The sequence below is a fragment of the Peromyscus maniculatus genome, chromosome 4 (assembly GCF_049852395.1).
Source record: "Peromyscus maniculatus bairdii isolate BWxNUB_F1_BW_parent chromosome 4, HU_Pman_BW_mat_3.1, whole genome shotgun sequence".
NCBI lineage: Eukaryota > Metazoa > Chordata > Mammalia > Rodentia > Cricetidae > Peromyscus > Peromyscus maniculatus.
Window position 1 is genome coordinate 129,366,355 of NC_134855.1, and position 19,229 is coordinate 129,385,583.

At 55.5% G+C, this 19,229-nt stretch overlaps 1 protein-coding gene across 8 annotated transcripts in view; it reads right to left on the bottom strand.

The window, feature by feature from the left end:
* Positions 1-277: 277 nt before the first annotated feature.
* The window catches only part of Snph (syntaphilin), a 43,378-nt gene continuing 24,426 nt past the window's right edge, over positions 278-19,229 (bottom strand). For 2 of the 8 annotated variants that reach the window (XM_016003968.3, XM_076570836.1), the window contains 4 exons: positions 12,361-12,457; positions 11,620-11,826; positions 8,484-8,633; positions 278-4,314 (listed from right to left, as the gene is read on the bottom strand). In XM_016003968.3, coding sequence (XP_015859454.1) covers positions 3,144-4,314; positions 8,484-8,633; positions 11,620-11,826; positions 12,361-12,410 — 1,578 coding nt within the window. In that variant the 5' untranslated portion in view covers positions 12,411-12,457 and the 3' untranslated portion in view covers positions 278-3,143. Of the gene's footprint in view, positions 4,315-8,483; positions 8,634-11,619; positions 11,827-12,360; positions 13,027-13,799; positions 13,828-19,229 lie in introns of those variants that run through there. The other 6 variants (XM_076570833.1, XM_076570834.1, XM_042276447.2 and 3 more) reach the window with 6 other exon arrangements.

Genomic DNA, 19,229 nt, shown 5'->3' on the forward strand with positions numbered 1-19,229 from the left:
TGGGCCAAAGAAGCCATTTCAGGACTACTGGGAAGAACTGGAATATTATTCTCCCCGTGCTAGGCAGGATGTGACTGGGATCCAGGTGGGGATTCTAGATCCCGTACCTGATCCCAGACGGGCAGAGAGGCCCCAGCCCTACCCGGCAGGGCCTGGTGTGGCGTAGCCAGCCAGGGGCTGGTTCCATCTGTGTTGGGTGCCATGGTGAGTTCTCACCGACGCCAACACACGCAGAGAAAGGACACGGTACAAAGACGCCAGGCCGAGGGGCTGCGCGTGTGTTCATGCTTTAATTCAGAGTTGTCTGCTACAGGTACAACTCTGCCCGAACAAAAAGACAAAGGAGACCGCGAGTCAAGACCCCTCCCACGGCCCCCTCCCGTGTCCCCCTGAAGTTCCTGTCAAGGGAATAGCCTAATGTGAGCGTGCACGGTGGCCTATTTGTGTTGTCATCTAGTTCAGAGGGGGCTGTGAGTGCCCTGGGGGCTGTGAGTGCCCTGGGTGGAGGCCCCTCAATAGCCTTTGGCCCTCGAGCCTGGGATCTGCTGTCCGCGATGCCTGTGCAGGTGGGAAGGGGTCTCAGTGAAAAGCTATGTAGGCTACCTGCTTGAAGACATTGGTTGTGAACTCTGCTCAAGGCTGCCTCTGTTTAGAAGTCCTCACCAAGCCCTGACAGAGGGCTCCAGAACGAAGGAGCCACTACTGCCAGCCACTGCGCTCCAAGGGTTCAGTAGCTCTAGAAGGTAGTTCCCGGGGACACTTCCTCAAGACCTTGTTAGCTCTGACTGGAGGTGGGGAAAGGAGCACCCTAAACATTTCTGCTCCAGGAGCCAAGGGCAAGAGGGCAAATCACAGCCTATGGGGGCTGGCCAACTGGGAGGAAAGGGGGAGCTTTGGGGATGAGCATCAAAGGGGGAGCCTGGCCCAGTCCCACCTTGCTCTCAGCCTCCTCCTCCTCCAGATCTGGAACCAGCAGGCTGCTGAAAGTGTCTACCTCCAAGCCCGCTTCCTGGGATTGCATGGGATTGCAACCCCTCGGCACAGGTACGGGACTCTGGGCTTATATACACTTAGGAGCAGGACCTGTTCCCCAGCCTGCGGGGATCCAGGGTCATCCAGGGGCTGGGTAATGACCTGCTCACTCCACCAGCAAGGAGCAGAGCCCTTCTGATAGGCAGAACTCACAAAAGAGGACCCCTGCGGTAGGCGAGGCAGGGCTAGGGTCCGAGCAGGAGCAGGGTGAATGGTCAGCTTCACTTAGTGCCTCCACAGACCTGGACGCTTTACAATGGCTTCTCCGGCAGCGGGAGCAGAGCGGACCACAGTCCTAGCCCTGCCCAAGTCCACCAAAACACGAGACACGACAAGAAGGCCCAGACAGCAAGACATGGAACAGAGGGGCTGCAAAGTTGGACTAAATGCCAATGGTGAAAAATATATGGATTTTATGTTGTCAAATATAGTTCATACATTTATTTTCTCAGCAGAGCTTCGACTGTTGCTAAGGAGACATATGGAGCTCCATGAGTGCACGGCGCAGGAGGCTGGGTCCGTGGCCAGTCCTGGCTTCACTTTGGATCAGTTTTATCCCCTGTCTCTCCATGGCACCACCCCAGTGTCCTATGGGGCAGCCCCAGCGAGGCCTCAGGCATTTGGGTTTGGTTCAGCTGGGGTAGGGGTGCTCCACCAAGGATGGCTGGTCTGAGGCCCCAGCCAAGGTGGGGGAGTTTTGGAGGCACAAAGCGCGTGGCAGAGGGCTCTTGCCCTGATGGCTAGGCTGGCTGCCCACTCCCAGTGCATGCAGGTGCCCTTGGGGAGGGCACAGAGTGGAGGGGCAGAACTCAGGAGTCAAGTAGTGGCTACCGGGGCATCGGTGAGGGCAAAGCGACCTTAGCAGAGAACCAGAGAAGCTCCCATGCCAGAGAGTGAGATGCAGGCTTCTACCAACTCCCTGGGCGGGGGCCAGTCAGGTAGGTATGACCTCTCTGGGAAGAGGGAGGTGAGGATCAGGGCTTCTTCCCAGGCTGACTGGACCAGGAGCATCCCAGGCAGGCTCCCACCGCCTGACCATGCCCCTGATTAGGAAGCACACTCAGGGGACCCTGCTTTGGCATGGATAGGCAGATACTGTGGCTTCAGAACCCTATCTGGAGGTTCCTCCAGATGGCCACCTTCCTCTGGAGACAGCTGGGTCAGAGATTCAGAAGTCCTCATCCCAGAGAGCAAGCAGCCTGGGGGTTCTGGGATGGGCAGGAAACCAAGACCCTAAGGGAACCAAGAGCAAACATAGGCAGGGTCTGAGGACGAAGGGCCTGGGGCAGGCGGCCTCTGACTTTCCCAGCTCGCTGAGGCACCGCTAGGCTACAGATGAGATGACTCATCTCAGAAGGCAAAGGGCTCCTAGAGCTGCTGGCCTTGCCTTCTCTGTACCGACGCTCCCTCCCGATCCCATGATTACTGTGTCAGGACAGTGATGGGCACTGGACAGCTCATGAAGATCTAACACACCCAGAAGCCAAAAGGAAAACAGACTGTGGGGAAGGCCTGGAGGACAGACAGACAGACACAGAATCTACCCTGCCCTCTGCCCCTCCTGCCTGAGCTGGTCATGCCAGCTGGATCACACTTTGCATCCCAGGGCAAGGGAGGAGGAGAGGCTGGAGCTTCAGTGGGACGGGGCAGCCAGACCCTGCTTGGAGTGCTTCTCTGCATTTGGGGTCCTGGCTGCCTCCATCTGAGGAGGGAATACTGGTCCAGGAGCCTGAGGAGGGCACAAGGGGTGGCGTGGGAGAGAAGACATGGAGGTGGACTGGGTGCTGGAAAGGATGCAAGGGAAAGGAGGATCCCCAGATCAACACAGCCGGAGACTCTCTGAGCAGGGCCTGCCTTGTCTGAAGTCCGGGCGGCCAGAGGGGCCAGAGGGGACCGCTTCCCAGTTTCTCCCTCTTCAGCTGGCCACCTTTTCTCTTGAAGCTTTGGGATGCCTTTCTGAATCCCTGACACTATTAACATGTGGGGTGGGGGGCACTATTCCAGACCTGAAAGTAGATGAGAGGATGCCCATGGGGATGGGGGGGGCGGGCAGCAAATGGCATCCTACAATCAGTGGTCAGGCTGCCAAAAGTGGGGAGCTGGCAGCCTCCTCAGAGCTGGGAGCCGCCCGCTGAGCTGGAGCCCGGCTGGCTCAGCGAGCGGCAGCTGATCCTACGGATGGAGTGCAAGGCCACTGTGCAGCAGCCCCGCAGCAGAGAGCTGATGTTGTAAATGGGCTGGCCCTGGCGCCGCTGGGAGCGGCAGAGCCAGGCCACTGTTGGCACAGCTGGCACCACCACAGCCAGCAGATCCACAATGTAGTGGCGGCTCCAGTAACTCTTGGGTTCCTTGTCGGTTGTGGCAGCTGCCTCCTCCTCCTCTTCCACAGGACACACCACGCTCACTGGCAGTCCCGGGTTGGAGTTGGCCGCAGGCCGGTGTGTAGCTGGCCCACAGGTGATGGGCTCTGGGGCCTCGGGTTCGTCACCCACTGTCACCACCACTGCTGAGTTGGGGTCTCTGGGCCCTGAGGGGTAGGGATCCAGCTCTGAGTGCCTGTCCTTGGGGACTGTCCCACACACCTGAGCCTGGCCTACTTTCTCCAGGATGGTGTCCAGGTCAGGCTGGTACTGCACGAAGTCTGTCTGGATGGCCCGCTCCTGCATGCAGCTGGCTTGCACGCCAGCCTCCATGCCGCACAGCAGCTTCTCGTAGGTGTTGCTGGCAGGGAAGCGGGGGCCCAGGTTGAAGGAGCTGTGCAGCGAGGCTTCCTCGAGGCCACAGTCCACTCCCGACGACAGCAGGCTGCTGGCCTCCAGGGCGTCCGTCCGACTCAGTGTGTCGTCGGCAGCCACGAAGCCACTGTCGGCTCCGTCCTCAGCAGAGGCGCTGGAGGGATCCCCTGGCTGGCGGTCCCCACAGACAGCTGGGTCACTCAGCTTGGTGTAGGTGGAGCTGCGGGTGAGGGAGCGTGCAGGGGACCCGCCAGCCGACTCCCCAGTTCCGTCCTCCTTGGCTACCCCATTCTGGGCTACCTCCATGCTGTGCAGGAGTGTCTCCAGCTTCTTGTTCTGGATGTTGATGTCCACGAAGTACTTCTGCAGCCCCTTGTCCTTGTCAATCAGGTTGTTCTTGACAGTGTCGATGACCTGCTTCAGCTGCCTGATCTCCTTGCGGGCCTCCTTCAGAGCCAGCTGGGCTTCCACGCGGTGGCACTCCTCCTCAATCCAGTCCTCCTGCATGCGGGACAGCTGGGTCTTCAGGTCATCAATCTCCGTGTCCCTGTGAGCAAAGGAAACACACTTGCTCTACGGCCTGCCCTCCTCCCTGTCATTGCTGCTGGGGAGAGGCAAGGGGGTGTCGCCAAACACAGATGGCCCCAGGGCAGGGCGGCTCGGAGCTAGAGACGACAGTAGGAGGATTCAAAGCCTCTTCTTCCTCTCATCCCACAGGGAGGAGGAAGGGTGGGTGGAGGAGCCAGGGGCCAAGGCAGGAGAGGCTCCCTTGAGAGGGAGAAAAAATGGCAGCAGGAGCCACATTGCTGTGGGATGTTCTGTATGTCAAATGTGTTGCTCTGATTGGTTAATAAATAAAACAGATTGGCCAGTAGCCAGGCAGGAGGAAGTATAGGCGGGACAAGGAGGAGAAGAATTCTGGAAAGTGAAAGGCTGAGGCAGAGAGACACTGCCAGCTGCCGCCATGACAAGGAAGATGTAAGGTACTGGTAAGCCATGAGCCACGTGGCAAAGTATAGATTAATAAAAATGGGTTAATTGAAGATATCAGAACAGTTAACAAGAAGCCTGAGCCATTAGGCCAAACAGTTTAAATAATATAAGCGTCTGTGTGTTTATTTTATAAGTGGGCTGTTGGACTGCCAGGGCTTGGCGGGACCCAGAGAGAAAACTCTCTAGCTACACCACATCCCCATGTCACCGCTAAGCCACACCCTTCACGTCATCACCTCCAGAAGACACTACCCAGATCCTTAATTGATGAGCCCATTGCTATAAAAATGTAATAAACTCTTAATGCAAAGCAGCAAACTTGAGAGAGGGGTATGATTTCCTACTGAAGCAGCTTGTGAGTGTTTTAAGTGGAGAGACATTTGTCCCCAGATCCCCAGGGAGAAAGGGGACGGTGACGAGAGAAACGACAGCCTTTGGGGTTAGTGGGTGAGCCGATGACTTTAGTGCTCCTCTTGCAGAAAGACCAGAAGTGAAAGGAGTCAGAGGAGGGGTGGGTGGCTCTCTTGTATGCATGCTAGAAGCTTCTTTGTATTTACTGTCAAGAGGAGAGGCTGAAGGGATGGATGGGAAATGCAGTTACAGCCAGAAGGGTTGCACCAGCAACAGAACAGCAGCGAGGCTTCCACCCAGAAAGGCTAAAGCCTTTCAAGTCGCTGAGTCCCAGATGGACCCGGGGGTGATGAAGAGGGAGGTGGTTAGGGAACCACGCCACAGTGGCCAAAGGGAAAATCAGGGTGAGACTCGGTGGACACTGATGGCAGGCAGTGGGAAAGGCGGACACGCACGGGGCTTGCCATCCTGTGCAGGCACTCTTTTTCAGGACCATCTTAGCGATGGGATCCACATGGGACATCTCAGCTGGAAGCCTGGCTTATGTGAATAAACTACCAATGGCATGGCTACCACTAGGGGGCTTCTGAGCCTAGCAGAGTGTACCACATAAGGAACCACAGATTTTCCAAAGTTAGATTGGAAATCCCACTGGGGAATGGGCTCCAGAGGTCAAGCAATATCCTCTAGGAGGGTCTGACCACGGTATAAGTCAGCAGTGGGCTAGAGGAGGGCAGTGAACTGGAGCTACCTAAGTGGCATCAGCAGGCAGATAACAGCCATGGGGTCCTTGATCTCCTTCCTCTTCCTCAGGGTGGAGCATCTCCACTTCCCACTGGTACCCCCCCTGTCCCCCGGAAGGTGAGTCTGTAAGAAGGAGCTGGGCCACCCCTATGCTTCTCTCCTTGGAGCTAGCTTGACCTCAAGGACAATGGCATCCCCAACCTGAGCTGGCCTGGAGCTATAGGAATAACATGTGAACCGTATCTTAAAGGAAGGGGCCAGCAAGGATGCAAGATGGAAGAAAAGACACCTCAAAGTGTGGGGACACAGTGTCCACAAGCGCAGAGGGGGTTGTCGAAGCACATGGTGGCTGAGAAGTAGAGGGAAGGCTAGCACAGGAAGTGTGGATATTAAATAATACCTCGAGGGTGGGAGGAGAGAGGCGGTATGCCAAGGACGGGCCTGCTGCGGGCCTTTCAAAGGTAACAGTGGTTGGGGATGAGAGGATGTTCTGCCAAAAACAGGTAGATGGCCTACACGCCACTGCTGGCTGGTCCAGAGAAGAAGCTGGGAGGTGTGCTTCTGACTCCTCATGGACATCAGTGCCAAAGGGCCATCAGACCCTGAGCATCACTGGGAAGAGGGCAGGAACCCGAAACCATCCTTAAATCAAGGATGGTGGAGCCCACAGACCACCCCGACCTCTGAAACCACAACAGAGCCAGTCTGGACTGGTAGAGTCCGGTCATGCATGCTGCACTATAGCATATCCCGAGATGGACGGAGACAAGAAGACTGATGGGTCATTGGAGAGGATGGGGAATGACTGCTGAGGGGAAGAGGGTGGTAAAGGGAGGTATCAGAGCGCAGAAATTGTGGGAGTGACCAACCAATGACTGCTGCAGCCTGAGACTCATACCATGAGAGGGAACTCACCCCCGAGGGCCAGGACCCAGAGGGGGCATACCCGAAAGACAGGATAGAACCAAACATGATTGACAAAAAACAAAAAAAAAGGTCAATGAACCGATTTCTAATGATATTCTGCAGTACTCATAGACTGATGCCCAGCCCAACCGCCATCAGAGAGGCCACCCAGCAACTGATGGGAACAGATGCAGAGACCCACAGCCAAACATTAGGCCAAGCTTGAGGAACCCTGCAGAAGAAGGGGAGGAAAGATGGAAGGAGCCAGTGGGGTCAAGGGCACCACAGGAAAACCCACAGAACCTACTAACCTGGGCTCACAGGGACTCACAGAGACCGAACTGACAACCAGGGACCCTGCGTGGGACTGACCTTGGCCCTCCGCTTAAGTTACAGCTGTGTAGCTTGGTCTTCTTGTGGGACCTCTAACAGTGGGGGCAGGGGCTGTCTCTAACTCTGTTGCCTGCTTTGGGGACCCATTTCTCCTACTGGATTGCCTCTTCCAGCCTTAAGAGAGGAGATGGTGCCTTAGTCTCACTGCGACTTGATACACCACGGCTGGCCGATAACCATGGCAGGCCGACCCTTTTCTGAAGAGAAACAGAGGAGGAGGAGTGGGTGTGCTGAGGGAAGAGGGGGAGCAGAGGGGGGGGGGCGTGAGGAGGGAGGGGAAACTTTGGTTGGGATGTAAAAACAAACCAACAAAAATAAACATCAACACCAACAACAAAGAGGTATCGGACTGTGGAAAATGAGAACTCTGCGAGGGCACTACACACCATCCAGTGGTTAGAAGGGCCACTTCTGTGGCACGTAGAGTAACTTCTGTTGGGTATAAAAGCTGCTGTAGAAGCAAAGAAAAGGCACCGTGGGGATGCCTGCCCTGAGCTCTAGTGCTCCCGCACAGCTTGGTCCAGCTCAGAACAGACACGGCTCAGGGGAGGCTGGCAAAGGTGATCAGAGATGAGGACCCCACCCTAATACAGGGTTTTTGTTGTGTGTTGTGACAGGGCCTCACTATGCATTCCAGGCTGTCCTCAAACTGACAATCCTTCCTCAGCCTACTGGGTGCTGGGGTGACCCCCATGTGCCATAGTGCTCAACCCTTTGAAGTGTGGCTCTTAAAGATGAAACCACCAGGAGGGGCAGCACCACGTGTCTATAAGGACCTGAGAATGAGCACAGCTGGACCTGAGATCCTGGGAGACCCCCAGGCTGAGCCGGACCTCAGCCATAGCATCTCCTGATTGTCTATCTTCTATAGAGAGGAAGCAGACATGGAGGAAGGCTTATAGGCCTGGTCTGATGGGCTAAGACCTCTGTGTAGAGGCACAGGAAGGTTAAAGGTCTATTTCTCACCCCCAGGGTTAAGGGAGCCAGAGAGATGCTCCAGCTCCTGGAGAGGACAGGATCCAGGGGAGAAGCCACCATCCAAAGGAGGTGCAGGGCTCTGGTCAGTAGAGGATCACAGAAGGACAGTGACTGACAGCCCTTACAGGGACCCTTTCCCACTGACCCCAAGCACCTGCCTAAAGTAGTCAAGGGGTGTCAGGGGCTGGAGCCTCTACAAATGGGCCCAAGCGAGACTTTGCCGAGAGGAGAGTTCAGGTAGATGGCAGTGAGGCCCATCCCTCCTCCTTCCCAGGGCATGGCCCAGGCCCCTGGCTCTGCTGAGACTGTAGCTAGTTGGTGTTCCCAGGGCTTTCCTTGGCTGCCACTCACCGGTCCTGGAGCCGGTCCTGTGTGTCCTTGAGCCGGGCCCTCAGATGCCGGATGCAGACCTCCTTCTGCTGCAGTGGAGTCAGGTACTGCTCTGGGGTGGGGGGCCTGATGCCATGGTTGTCGCTGCATAGTGTATACTTCATGGAGCGCCTGCAACAGTGTGTCCATCAGAGGGGGGCGGGGACGAGGAGGGCAGGCCGGATACAGAGCTGGGCCAGGGAGCAGCCTAACCATCTTCAGCTCAGCCTGTGCCACCCGCCCTCCTGGGCAGGCCCTGTGGGCATGGCACCAAGCCAGCCAGCCTTCTGTGAGGTGAGTTTTAATGAAGTTCTTCTGAGTGAAGAGTTGGCTAGGGGACTCACGATACCTCTGCTTAGGGAAGAGGGGACCTCAGGGGGCTTGCGTGTGCTCAGTGCCTTATGACAGCGTGTGTGGGGTGCAGGGAAGCCTTTGTCCTACGGACATACACTCTCTTCAGAGAGGGTGGCTCAACCAGCTTCCTGAACCCCGGCTGCCTGTCTTCACCAGAGGAGGTGAGATTAGGGAGCAAGGGCAGGTTCCAAGTGGGCCTGGAGGACAAGGACTCACCTGCAGGGGAGGTGACATCTTCCTGGGAGGGAGACACTCCCCTCCCTGCAGCTGAAAGCCTATCTAGCCTAGGGACAGGAATGGGGGGGCACAGACACAGGTGTGAAGCCACAGCTGTCTCTGCAGATAGCATGATGCACTCTCCTCACCCACCTCGAGGAACATACAGGACAGGTCTACATTACATGTACACATTGGGAGGCCTGGCCACTCCTTCCTCTCAGGAAACTCATGGTGTCTCCAGCCATGTGCACCCGCACATCCTCATGGGTGTAGATACACCATTTTCATGCTGCCTTCATAGGTAGTTGCCTGGTCCAGGACACCAGCCATGTTTACGTACCCATGCTCTGGGACATGTGTGAGCACACAAATGGACACTTGCTAGGTGTGGACAGTTAGCAGCAGGGCCCTGAGTAGCAGTTGGCTGGACGCCTCCTGCAACCAATACAGTGTGTCATACCACACCATTGTGGAGGAGCCTCCTCCCGGAGGGCCACTGGGTTCAGGGTGGAGGGCTGGCCAAGGCTTTCCTAGGAAGGAGAGCTCCCTGATTCCACAACAGACTATGGTTCAGACGGTTCCCCCCACAGCTTCCCGGCTGCAGGATCTGTTCTTAAGAACCTTGCTCGGATCTTGGTTTTAAACCCCGGGAGTGTTCCCACACAGTGGAGACTGGGGCCTGCCGTTGTATCACTCTGCTGCTCCAGGGGCTGGGGACACTTCGCCTCACACAGACGCTTCACAGGGCTGGAAGAGACAGGTCCTGTGGCGGCCCACTGCGGAAGCGGCCGGGTTCAAGGCAGATTTAAAGTTTTGTGGAAGCTGTCATGTTTACTGTAGACTGTGACGTGTTAGAGAGAAGGTGGCAGGGGGGTGGTGGTGGGGGGGGGGTGGGGGGGGGGCCAGGGCAGATCACACAGCCTCTCTTCCACCTTGCAAGGGTCAAGGGGTGGCGTGGTGGCTGCCTGGGCTTTCACACCCTGCTCTAAGATCTCCCTAAAGGAGAAGCAGCCATACAGCCTCCTCCACTCGGACCTGTATCTGTCCCACCCTGCAAGGGATCCGGCAGGAGAACACACACCTGTGTCAGTGAGGAGTTCTCAGCCAGGCAAGAGGTGGAAAAGCCAATGCTGAACTAGTGAGAGCGAGGGTTAGAGTGAACGTTCTCATGTGCTTTCGTGGGCGTTTTTTCCAAGATAACATTTAACACATGTTTATAGTCACCAGTAGCCTCCCCGCCCCACGTGTGTGATGTATTAAAAAATAGAAATGTGATCATACACATCTTGATAGAGACGGTGGCTGCAGTGAGGCCCTTAGACGGTACTCTCCTGCCCCTCTCCAGGGGTAGCAGGCCTCCTGTTGGGCAACAGGACTTCTCTACAGGTGCTCAGCTTGCAGTTCGGGACTGCCCCAAGGGCTTCAGATGGGAGATGTATTACAAAACTGTTACTAATAGAAGAATCTGTATGCTTCCAATTCCATGCTTTTCAAGATATAAATCGGTTAGAAAAGCTGGTCACAGGTCCTGCATATGACTGTTACCCACCATCCACACCTTGGTGGAAAAAACTGAGATCTGTGGCTTTAATGGCTCTGGACATCACTGAACACAGACAACATCTCTGCTGAGAGGAGCAGGACACGGCTTGCAGGGAGGAGCTTGACTGTGGGTCTGCAGTTAGGATTCACCCCCTGTCCATAACCCTCAAGCCTCACTATGGTCCAGGACATACAGGCAGTGCGCAGATCAACTCGCTGGCATCTGTGTTATTAGCTCCATTTTATAGACAGGAAAGCCCGAGGCTCCCCAAAATCACCTAGTGCCCACATGTATTCCAGCACCCAGGAAAGAGGATGCCACACCAGCAGTACCTTGACTCTAATACCCTGGATAGAATCAAGGACCCACAGCTCTTCTTTACCTGCCCTCCAGTGTGACCCTGCATTTCAGGTCTCTGCCTGCTGTACCTAGACCATAAGTTAGTACGTGCCACACCACGACTGGCTGTATCTGAGACAAATGCCCCACACCCACCTAGCCCTTTCCTCTTTGTTTGGGGTGGCACCATTGGGAGGGAAACACTAATCCTCTCTGAATGAACTGGATAGGTCGCTAGTGAGTCACGTGACACAATTCTAACCAATGAAATCGGGGCAAAATTTCACAGGGCAAGCAAGTGTCCCTTCTCAGAGCCACCAACACAAGGGGGTATCGTCTTCCTTGCTGCTGGGATGGCTGGTGGCCCAGGAGCCATCTTGGAATAATTAGGACAAAAGGCGCTCACATGGATGGTGACCAGGAACAGGTGGGGTCTGTGATGTTTCAGGAGCTGCCTGTCTCTGTCCCTGACATCTCATCGCCAGTGCTCATGTCCATCTTACAGAGAGGAGCCAAAGCTCAGAGGGGGCGCCGTGACATGTTCTAGGCCACAGCCAGTAAGAAAGCTAGAGTTGGGACGTCAGAACATGGTGCTGCTCCCCCCATCTCCTGGGCACCAGGTTCCCAGGCGGCCGGGCCTGGCTGGGAGGAGGAGCGGGTTACCTCGGTGTGGGGCTGCTGTCGCTGCCCTTGCAGGAGCCAGAGTTGCTGCTGCTGCTGAGGGAAGAGGTGCCGTAGGCGTCCCGCACACTCACAGGTGGAGAAGTACGCCTGGAGGCGGGGAGAAGAGGCAGCTGCTCATTCTGGCTGGCGGGCAGCTGTGGGCACTGGGCGAACACTGCCAGGCCACTACGGCCTAAAGTGCCCCCGCTTCGGGTTCACCGCAGGGAAGGAAGGCGGCGGCGGGGAGGGACACAGACACACACAGACAAGGGTGACAGAACACAGTAGAAATCAAGATAGAAACCGGAAGGTGGCTGACCCTCCTAGCTCCCCAGGGTCAAGAACAGAGGCTAGACATGGCTGTGGACAAATGGCGGGCCCCGGGGTCTCTTAGCCCCGGGAAGGCTATCCATGCGTGAACGGAAACAGAGGGGAGTATCGTGGGGGCAGACAGGAGGGGACTGGAGGAGGGACCCACGGGGTGACAGTCAAAAGCGATCTACTGCAGGGACCGTAATGGCAGGGCTGGTGCTGATGGGAACCTTCAGATAACTGTTACATCCACCATGTCATTTAGGTCCTTAAATAGTTCCTGGAGGTGGCATGGATCAACCAGCCTATTTTAAGGATGGGGAAGCCGAGGGCGCGATTTGCTGAAAGGCACACGGCAAGTCTGCTGCAGATGAAGACAAAGCCGAGCCTCTGAGGCTCAGGCTCTAGACAAGGGCGAGACTCACTCACCTGCGAGATCCAGCAGAGGCCCGTCTACTTCCCGGCAGGGACATGGCCATGAGGCTGCGGGTCCTGGTTAGCGGTGGGATGGGCGGTGTTCCCAGGGCTGAGGAGAGAGGGCGGGTTGTGGGGGGCGTAGGGAGGGCAGGGCCGGGCCATGTCATCCTCTCACTGGGGCCACTGCCTGGCATGGCTTCTCCTCTTGCCCTTCGGCACACGACACCCCGGAATCAAGCGAGGACCTGTGGGCTAGGCTGCGGGCGGCTGCCTCCGCCAATCAATTCAGTGGGGCTCGGCACGGACTGCTAACCCCGGTTTAAAGTCTCAGTTAGTTTTCAGAGCCTCATGGGTGGCTAGAAGTCATCAGTCCAACCCCAGATCTTCCAGGTCAGTGAAGGCACCCAGCGGGTGAAGAGCCCACCACGGTCACGGGGACAGCGGGACAAGGGTCTCCTGTCCACCAGTGCAGCAAAAGGGTCTTCTACTCTACCAGCCAAGCCTGCTTCTCCCCAGGTCCCTGCCCCTCAGAGCCCGCCTCCCACTTCCAGGCCTCCCTCTGTGGCAGGGGCTGCAGGTCGGAGGACCCCTGGTGCAGGAGTAGGAGCCCCAGATTAGGCCGGGCTGGTCTCGCCGACCATCGCCTTCCCAGTTGGCACGTGGTTCAGGGCTTCCTGGCTACAAAGGAGACAAGACAGACGGACATACCAGCACACGTGTAGAAAGATCAATGGATACAGACAAAATAGGTCATTCCAAGATGTGTCACACACATGTCCATGTACATGCTCAAGCGCCTGCTCCCAAGGCAGGACAAAGCAGCCAGGCCCTCTGACTCCCATGCTGCATACATGCATGCAGGCTAGACTCTTGTCATATAAACGTGCATGTTTATTTTAGTACATCCCAGGAAAGTGAGCACAGGCTTGATGCATAGGAGGCCAAGGTCAAGAGAGCAGAAGCCCTCCCTAGTTGCTGAGTGTCCTACCGTGGGTGGGTCTAGCAAAAGGCATTCACATGCCCAGGAGACTTGAGAAGGGGGCTGGGTGGACTCAGGCCCACTGACTCCTGTGCTGGGTCCTTAGGATGTTCTTCTGAGCAGGGACTTGAGTGTCAAGGACAGCTCTGCAGGATGTCTTCAGGGATGTGGGGGAGGGAGAGGCCCCATGCGGAGGGTGTAGCTGTCTGGGATCAGGGCTATACTAGACATCAGCCCAGAGCTCCCTTGGATCAGTGGAGAGAAACCTAGGTTTTCTACAGCCAGTGGGTAGTTTTGAGCCAGCTCTAGAGGTCATAGCCCCTGACTCCACGTTCAGAGAAGGAACTGTGGACGATAGCCTGGGAAAGCTTAGTTGAGAATGCCATGCCCTGGACTTCTGCTCATGCTGGGGGAGATGCAGCCGCCAAGCTAAGCCCCACCGCACACCGGCCCGTGCTACACGATTACGTACATTACGCCATTGACTTCTCCCAACAACCCTATGAGGAAGGGCTGAGATTAGTCCCCCCTTATAAAGAAGGAATTAGGGCCACCATGAGCAAAAGGACTTGCCCAAGTCACACCCCAGTTGCGTGGCAGGACCAGCATTTAAACCAGACCAGCATTGGATACTGAGATCTCAAACCCCAGTTCCTGACCCAGGGACTACCTCCTTCCCACGTAGGGTCCCCGGGAGCTTGCTCCTGGACAGTAGTGGGGCCATCTCCTGAGTGGACAAAGGCACTACTCAGATGGCCAGTTTCCTGGCTGCGACACAGAACACGGCCCGTTCCCCTAGAGGGCCTGGACACAGCCCGCATTGTCTGCCCAGAGGTGTCAGGTACTGGGCTGTAAGAGCCGCTGACACTATGCCCGTCACCTGAGCTGCCCAACCAGCTTGGCACCACTCTCCTCCACCAGTCTCAGTCACCCAAGAAAAGCCTCTGGAAACAACACCAGGGCCAGACCCCCAGTAGAGGCTGTGGGCAAGCACAGGGTGGGCATCCGTGGGCTGCACACCTGTCCAGAGAGGTACGCAGGGTCCCTGCCTCATGGGCACAGGAGGGTCTTGTGGGAGCAGCTGGAGTGGGGTAGGGAGGGGGCAGTGGCCCTTGCTCATGCGTGGAGAAATCTTAGAGGACAACCTGCCGCACAGCGAATTCCTCCGAGGTCAGGTGGCCTGCTAGCACCTTTCTTTCATTCGGGCCCTTGCTAGTCCATGTCACCCTGGCTTCACTGGCCACGCTCCCATCACTGCTTGCCTCTTGGCTTTAGGATGGTTCTAGCACCTTCCACAGGCCTCACCTCCCAGATAGCTTCTCTACCACAGCCAGCTTGGGTGAGCATGGCTGAAGAGCTGGCGGAGGCTAGGTCTTGGGAGGCAGGTGAGAAAGGCGAGATGGGAACCCCATGTGGCCCCGGTACAATGAGAGCTTTGTCCCTGCTACCACCTTGCTTGGCAGCCCCCTTCACCCCCCTCTTGTGCTCTCTGTTCCTTCCTCCCTGGCTGTGGGTGGGAACGGGGTGGTATTTGTACCGGGACACAGCTGACAGTCTCCTGGGAGACCAGAAGCAGCCATTAATTCAGGCCAGAAGTGGAAGTGCCATTTCCCCTGCTGGGATGGGACCTCACAGGCAGGGGCCCTCTTGGGAAGGCAGAAGCCACCCAGGCCCACAGGGCACCTCCTCTTCAGGATCCTGCTCAGAGGCCCCAGTGTGTGTCCTGTGCCCTCTTGGCTCCGCCCTCTCATCATAGCCCTGGAGAGGAGGCATGTTGCCATGGCATTTATCGCCACGCTGCCGCCTGTTCAGCCTGGAGTCCCACAGGCCTGTCCCCAGGCAGCCACTTGGAAAAGAAGCTGAAAGGAAATCCTAAGCCACGGGAGCAGGGCCAACAATCTCTCATCCCTTCAACCCCAAGGAAGCCTGTCCCTCTCACACCAGTTCCCTCTGTTTCCCCATTGTGCACACTCCATAGCAACCGCACAAACATCTGCCTCTTAGACTGGTCGTTCCCATGCTCAGTGCTGCCTCAGGGCCTAAAATGGGGAAGGAGAGCTGAAAGGATGCAGAAATGGGGTCCAACAGACGTGGGGTTGAATTCTGGTTCTTGTACTCTTTAACTGCATGCCTCATCGAGTCTGGCTACTGCTGAACTGCAGCCTTTCCTCTGCCATGGGCTGCACCTCCCCTCCGGGTGCTGTGAGAGTAACATGCAGCAGAGCATGGGTATGGCATGGATGGGTGCTCTGTCACACAGGAGACGCTAAACAAACAGGGACAGACAGTGTTCTGGAAGTAAACAAGTGAAGTGTGAGATGACCTTCAAGGAGGAGACACAAGACATTTTGGCGGCCTCAGGAAGGCCAAGAAAAGCCTCTTCCAACCAGAACCTCGTGCTGGGTCTGGAAGGATGAGTAGGAGTCCGCCAGAGGGAAGGCCGGGGCAGTATGGCCAGAGGCTGTAAATAACTCAACGGTGGCTTGGACGCTTGGTGCCTGGTGAGGCACAGTGGCGGTGAGGCTGCAAGCCGAGACGGGGCCAGGCCACACACAACCTGATCAGCCAGGGTCTTGTCCAGCGGGCCACAGGGAGCCACAGATCTGTTCCACAGAGGAGAGGAGGCAATGTGAGAAAGCCCTGGGTGGGGAACCCTCTAGAGTGTGCTGGGAAAGGACAGGACCAGAGGGAAGGAGACCAAGTTGGGTCTTCCAGGGGTGAATTTAGGAGGGCATGGGTCTCGGCAGCATCAGGAATAACAGAGAAAGGACCTGGACCCTGTTTGGAATCTATCAGAAGCTCATGGTTATGAGAGAATAAAGGGAAAACATTTAATCTGGGGATCAAGTCCTTTCCACTTACAACAGTCTCCTCCTCCTCCTCTTTTTCTTCTCCCTCCCCCTCTGCGCATGCTCGCGTGCACACATATGTTTGTGTGTGTATGCACGTGTGTATATGTGTGCATGTATGCAACGGGAGCTCTGCTTGACAAAGCACCGCCATCTCTCTGCTTGAGCTCTCTGCCAGCCTACAGCATCCCCAGGACTGTGTGTGTTCAGGGTGTGCTCTGCAGCCTTCCTTCAGGGACCAGCCCCCACCCCTTCTTGTCTTAACCCCTTAGCTGAAGCTTCCTGGTGTATGCCATAGGAACAAACACAGTTAACACACAATGGTTCATAATACAATGGCTTAAAAACCTGTGCTAGATCACGGAGCTAGACTAGCTGGTCTCTGAGGAACTCCGGGTCCCACATTCTGATTCTAGGGCTGTTTATGAAACAAGGGACTTGCAAACGATGCTTTCTTCTTCAGTGACTAGGCTCCTGGGTAGCAGTTTCCCCAGCTATAAGATTAGGAAGCTGCATATCTCTTGGGAGATCCTGGCATCTTACTCAACAGGGGAGCAGCCAGGTGGTCAGGTCAACCCAGTATTCTAAGGGAAAGTCCCAGAATATACCTTTGAAGGTCTTTTTCAAAGCACCAGCTATCAACAAAAGAAGAAAAAAAAGCAGCCCTGAAATCCCAGAGAACAGAACAGGCTGAGCTGATGACTCAGCCCCCAACAGCTGCGCAAAGCGGAGCATGGCAACCAGAGTTTGGGGGGGATCGTGTCTCCGCCAAGACAGCAGCAGAACCTGGAACATTCTTCCTAGGCAAACACAGCAACTTGTGCTCCTTGAATGCTAATGCAGAGATGGGAGTGGAAATGGGCCAGGACACTCGCCAGCAGCCACCCTCCAACCTTAGACCACTAGGGCGACTCCACTGAGGCGATGGGAAAACTCGGCAGCCTTCAGGTCGGCCTCATCTTCCCCCACCAGCACACTCAAGCCCAGCCTTCCTGTACTTGGGGTGGGGGGCACTTCTCCAGCTCACTTCCTGTCTCTGGCACAAGCCACTCCCTGGACTGAAACCACTCAACGGAGCCATTGAATTCTATGTTCTCACTGTGGCAACCCCAGTACAGTGGCAGGGCTGTTCCATAACTTGGCCAAATGCTGAAGGGGTTCCCAAGGCAACCAGGAAAGGCTGGAGGGCTGAGGCAGCTCCACAGGAAGCCTCCAGTGACAAGTCTCAGATGCCTCAGCACTGGTCTCAAGCCCTGGTCTACACATCACCTAAGAGAACTTAGCTCTGGACTGCTGGGCAGGGTGTGCTCAGGCTTCCTTCTCCATTTCAGCCAATGGGATGCTCGTATCTGTTCTACTTGTATGCTGATTAATCTTGACTGTCAGCACTGAGGATAGGAAAGCACCCCCATGCCAGAGGCGGGGCCCCAGGGCAGAATAAAAGGGAACAGAATCCGTATGTATGGGTATCCTCTCTTTCTACCTGTCAGTCTGTCTTTCTCTCCCTCTCTTCCCCTCTCTGGCTGCATGAGGTGAACAGTGGCTTCATGTCCTCCCTTGCCCAATAGGCTAACACTGCTTAAGCTGGGCACAAAATGAATCCCGTCCCCACCTTTCATTTTGCTGAGATGTTTAGTCACAGGGACAAAAACTGACCAACAGAAAGTTTGAAGACTTTTTTCCTGTGTGTGTGTGTGTGTGTGTGTGTGTGTGTGTGTGTTCTTCAATGACTCAACCTTATTTTTTGAGACAGGGTTTCTCACCAAATCTGAAAGCTCTCCAGTTCATCCAGACTGGCTGGCCAGCAAACCCCAAAAATCCTTCCATTTCAGCCTCCCAGGGGCTGGGATTACAGTGTACACCATGCCCAGCTGGGGGTCCAAACTCAGGTTCCCAGGCTTACATGGCAAGGGCTTTACTGACTGGGCCATTTCCCCAGGGAGAAAGACCATTTTGGTTTTGTTTGTTTGTTTTAGAATTCTTTACTTTTTTTTAATTGAAAGAAATTTATTTTTATTATGTGCATGAGTTTTTACATGTATATATGTGCATCATATGTGTGCCTGGTGCCCATGGAGGCCAGAAGATGGCATTGGATCCCCTAGAATGTAGTTACAAATGGTTGTGAACCACATGTGGATGCTGGGAACCAAACCTAGAGTAAGACCATATTTCAAAGAAGGATTTGGGGGCTGAGGATGTAACTTAACAGCAGAGGGCGTTCAGAGTATGTGGGAGGCCCTGGGTTAAACCCCAAGCACTGCCTACCCCCCAAACAAGAGGGGTGACTACAGGTTAAAAATTTGAGGTACAACTTCATATCCACTAGGATGGCTATCAGAAACTCTCCCACACAGCTGGTAGGGATGCACAGTGGTGATACCCCCACAGAAAACAGCCTGGGAGTCCCCCCACAATGCTAAACAGGACGGCCTTGGAGCCTGCAACTCCACTTCTAGATAGATTTCCCGAGGAATGAAACGGGCATTGACACACTGCACAGGGTTGATACGAACACTATTCCCAACATCCAAGGGTGGGGAGCACCCAGTGGTCGTCAGTAGGTGGGAATGAGTGATGCACAGGACACCCATGCACCAGGATTTCAGCCACAGAAGAAAGGAGGTAGTGACATGTGCCACAACACTGGTGAGCCTGGAAGACCCTGACTTAAGGGAAAGAAGTTACATGCAAACAGCACCAAGTGCTGAACGACGCTGTTTACACAAAGTACCACCACAGGCAAATCCATAGAGACAGGAGCCACTTAGTGGTTGTCAAGATGGAGGGAAGAAGAAACAGAGAAGCAGCTGCCCACAGGAATGGGGATTCTTAAGGGGGGATGATGCATATGTTCGGGGATTAGATAATGGGGTTGGCTACACAATTTTGTGCATGTACTACAAATCTGGGGGGTGGTATATTTTCAAAGGTCGAATTTTACGGTCTGTGAACTGCATCTCAATTTTAAAAAACCCAGTCAAAACAAATCCACATAATCTCTATTTTTAATGAATAGTTGCTAAAGGATCGGCATGGTTCATAAGGGAGGG